The 2,613-nt window shown below is 27.6% G+C and overlaps 1 protein-coding gene across 1 annotated transcript; it reads left to right on the top strand.

The window, feature by feature from the left end:
* The first annotated feature begins 6 nt into the window (after positions 1–6).
* LOC103307923 lies at positions 7–1,114 on the top strand. The gene is made up of 3 exons (XM_029485347.1): positions 7–700; positions 763–1,006; positions 1,082–1,114. The coding sequence occupies exons 1-3, from the start codon at positions 624–626 to the stop codon at positions 1,112–1,114; spliced, it is 354 nt and encodes a 117-aa protein (XP_029341207.1). The 5' UTR covers positions 7–623.
* Positions 1,115–2,613: the final 1,499 nt, after the last annotated feature.

Genomic DNA, 2,613 nt, shown 5'->3' on the forward strand with positions numbered 1-2,613 from the left:
CGTATATTTTATTTGCCAAAAATACGTTTATAACTGGTTAGTAGACAGTAGTTAATACTAGCTCAAATGATGTCTTTGAGGCAATACGAGCTTATACAGCGTGTTGGCGTATCCTCATTTACTATTTAGTGTATAGCGTAAAAAACCCTTGAATTTCGTTGCAATTATGTATGCATTAAAATTGTTTACTCAATAATGACCGATGGACACAGGACAGTCCCCATTGACCGTAATGTGATAGGTACTCATTATGGCCTAAATATACAAGATTATTTCACATAGCCTATATATTATTGCATGTTATCAAACAAAATAAAATGACAGCGTAAGGACCTTAGATCATAAACAAGTGTACATAGTGTAGGTATGATCTAAGGTACGGCCAATTGCTAAAAATACAGGTTGCTGCCCCCTTGGCCCTTACATTACAGTTATAATTTCTTAACCTATAAGTACATATTATAAATAATTATATATGTATATTATTTTGGTGATACTTATACTACGCTAGAATACATAAATGCTGTATAATATGCAACATGTATGTTATAGGTTTTGTTTATAACAATTAATATCAAATTTGTTTGTAGATTTTAAAAGGAAAACAAACATTATTAGAAAAAATGGTTGAAACTGCAAACACATGTCAGGATAAAGAAGGGGTTTTATTTCAAAACTCAGTCGCAGAAAAAGAGCGGAAGTTCGTACGTTCTTAGGTTTATTCTACTATTTTTTTTACAAGTTAGATAAATTCTTGTTTAGGTATCAAAGAGAAAAACTGAAAAATAAGGATTTGATAAAAAATAGAGAGGAAGATTTCAAAGACAGTAAGAAGATCTTGGATGACGAAAATAGAAAGGAAAAAGAACGTTTGACACTGAGTCATCAGTGGGAATTGGAAAGGCGCCTAAGAGAGACTGAGATGTTATGCTTACTTGAAGAGTCACGTAAACAGGCAAAGACCAGAAAAAATTACTGTTTTCGAAAGAATCTCAACTTACAACGTGTAATTACGTGAAATCAGAAATTTTAACTAATATTTTATGCTAAATTAATTATTTAATGTTATTTTTTTGTATAGGATAACAATAGAGCAGCTACTAGAGCTACCTGATACTAGTCCTACCTGATAATATACTTCTGCGAATCAGAATTTTTATTAAAGGCAACGGAAAAGAAGTTAAGATACATTTTGAACACCATATACCGAATATTAAATAACGAATTGAACAAAGGTTGAGTCATATAGAGTTGGTACATTTAACGGAAAACGAAGTGCACGGGATCAGCTAGTATATTATGTATAAGTGTTTAGTTTTTAAGCATTTTATAAGTATTTGATCACAGATATAGATAATAAACTAGATTGCTAGGTTCCTTATACTGACCGTATAAACGTTTGAAGCCACACATCCGCCATTACTAGTAGGTCATTCGTATCTTATCATGTTATAATTTTGATAACCCAATATCTCAGTTCTCACTGATTTCTGATTTAGACAGTAATAAATAAATGTTTTTAAATTTTAAATTTTAAAATGTGGGAAGGTAACAAATTTATTTTATTATTTGACGTTTGCTAAATAATTTAGAAATTATTGTTGTCTAATTAATTTATTATTTTATTCTTTATTATGCAATAAACAGATATTGTGCAAAAGTTTAAATATTAAATATACTATGAACAAACCTCAATACTGGTTATTTTTTTGTTTTGCCTTCTAACTTTTTGTTGAAGAAGATTAACTTTTTTCCTCAATCCTCTTTTAATAGGAGTTTCAACTTTTTTTTGTAGACGTTTCCTCTTCAATTTGTGTTTTGGCGTACAATCTAAATCATGAATTTGAAAAATAATAAATAATTAAAATTTTTTTTTTTTTTTTCATATTTAAGTATCAAATTGAACTAATTTGGGAGTTCATAATTTCATTAAACACAAGCATAAATTAGTAATCAAGATGGCAATTAAGAAAAAAATTATAATTAAATTGTATTAGTACCTAGAGTTTCCACATAATAATTCGGAGGTGGTGATTTCTGATCAAAAAAATTGAATTTTTTATTGATAAATCCAAAACACCATAGTTTTCTACACTTGTTGGGCTAGAACATTTTAAACTACTTATTGTTGACATTCTATAAAAACAAATTATTATACTTAACATAAACCTAATAATTTGATATAAGACTTACTAGTTACTATTTTCAGTGGTCTGATCTATTAATTTTGGAGAAGGTGATTTTGTACTAAAATAAGTGTAATAATAAAGCTTTAACCCACATTTGCTTTTTAACCTCATCAGAAAGAAATCTATTTTATAAAAATGATTTTCTTAAATTATATTTTAATTAATTTAATAAATGTTTAAAATGCATTGTGTTAATTGTTATTATTTCATTTTTAATTACCCGAAAAAATGCAATTTTCCTGGGCTGTTGGCTTTTCGATTACCACAACTAGAGCTTTTTTCGACACAACACGTCATAGGCATTTTTAACAAAATTTAATATTTTATACTTTATAAAGATATAATATTATATTAAATGTTACTAACAATACATATAAATTACACTTAAAATTTTCATGTGTAAAAGTAAATATTTGTTCGCCTA

Source organism: Acyrthosiphon pisum, chromosome X (assembly GCF_005508785.2).
Source record: "Acyrthosiphon pisum isolate AL4f chromosome X, pea_aphid_22Mar2018_4r6ur, whole genome shotgun sequence".
Taxonomy (NCBI): Eukaryota; Metazoa; Arthropoda; class Insecta; order Hemiptera; family Aphididae; genus Acyrthosiphon; species Acyrthosiphon pisum.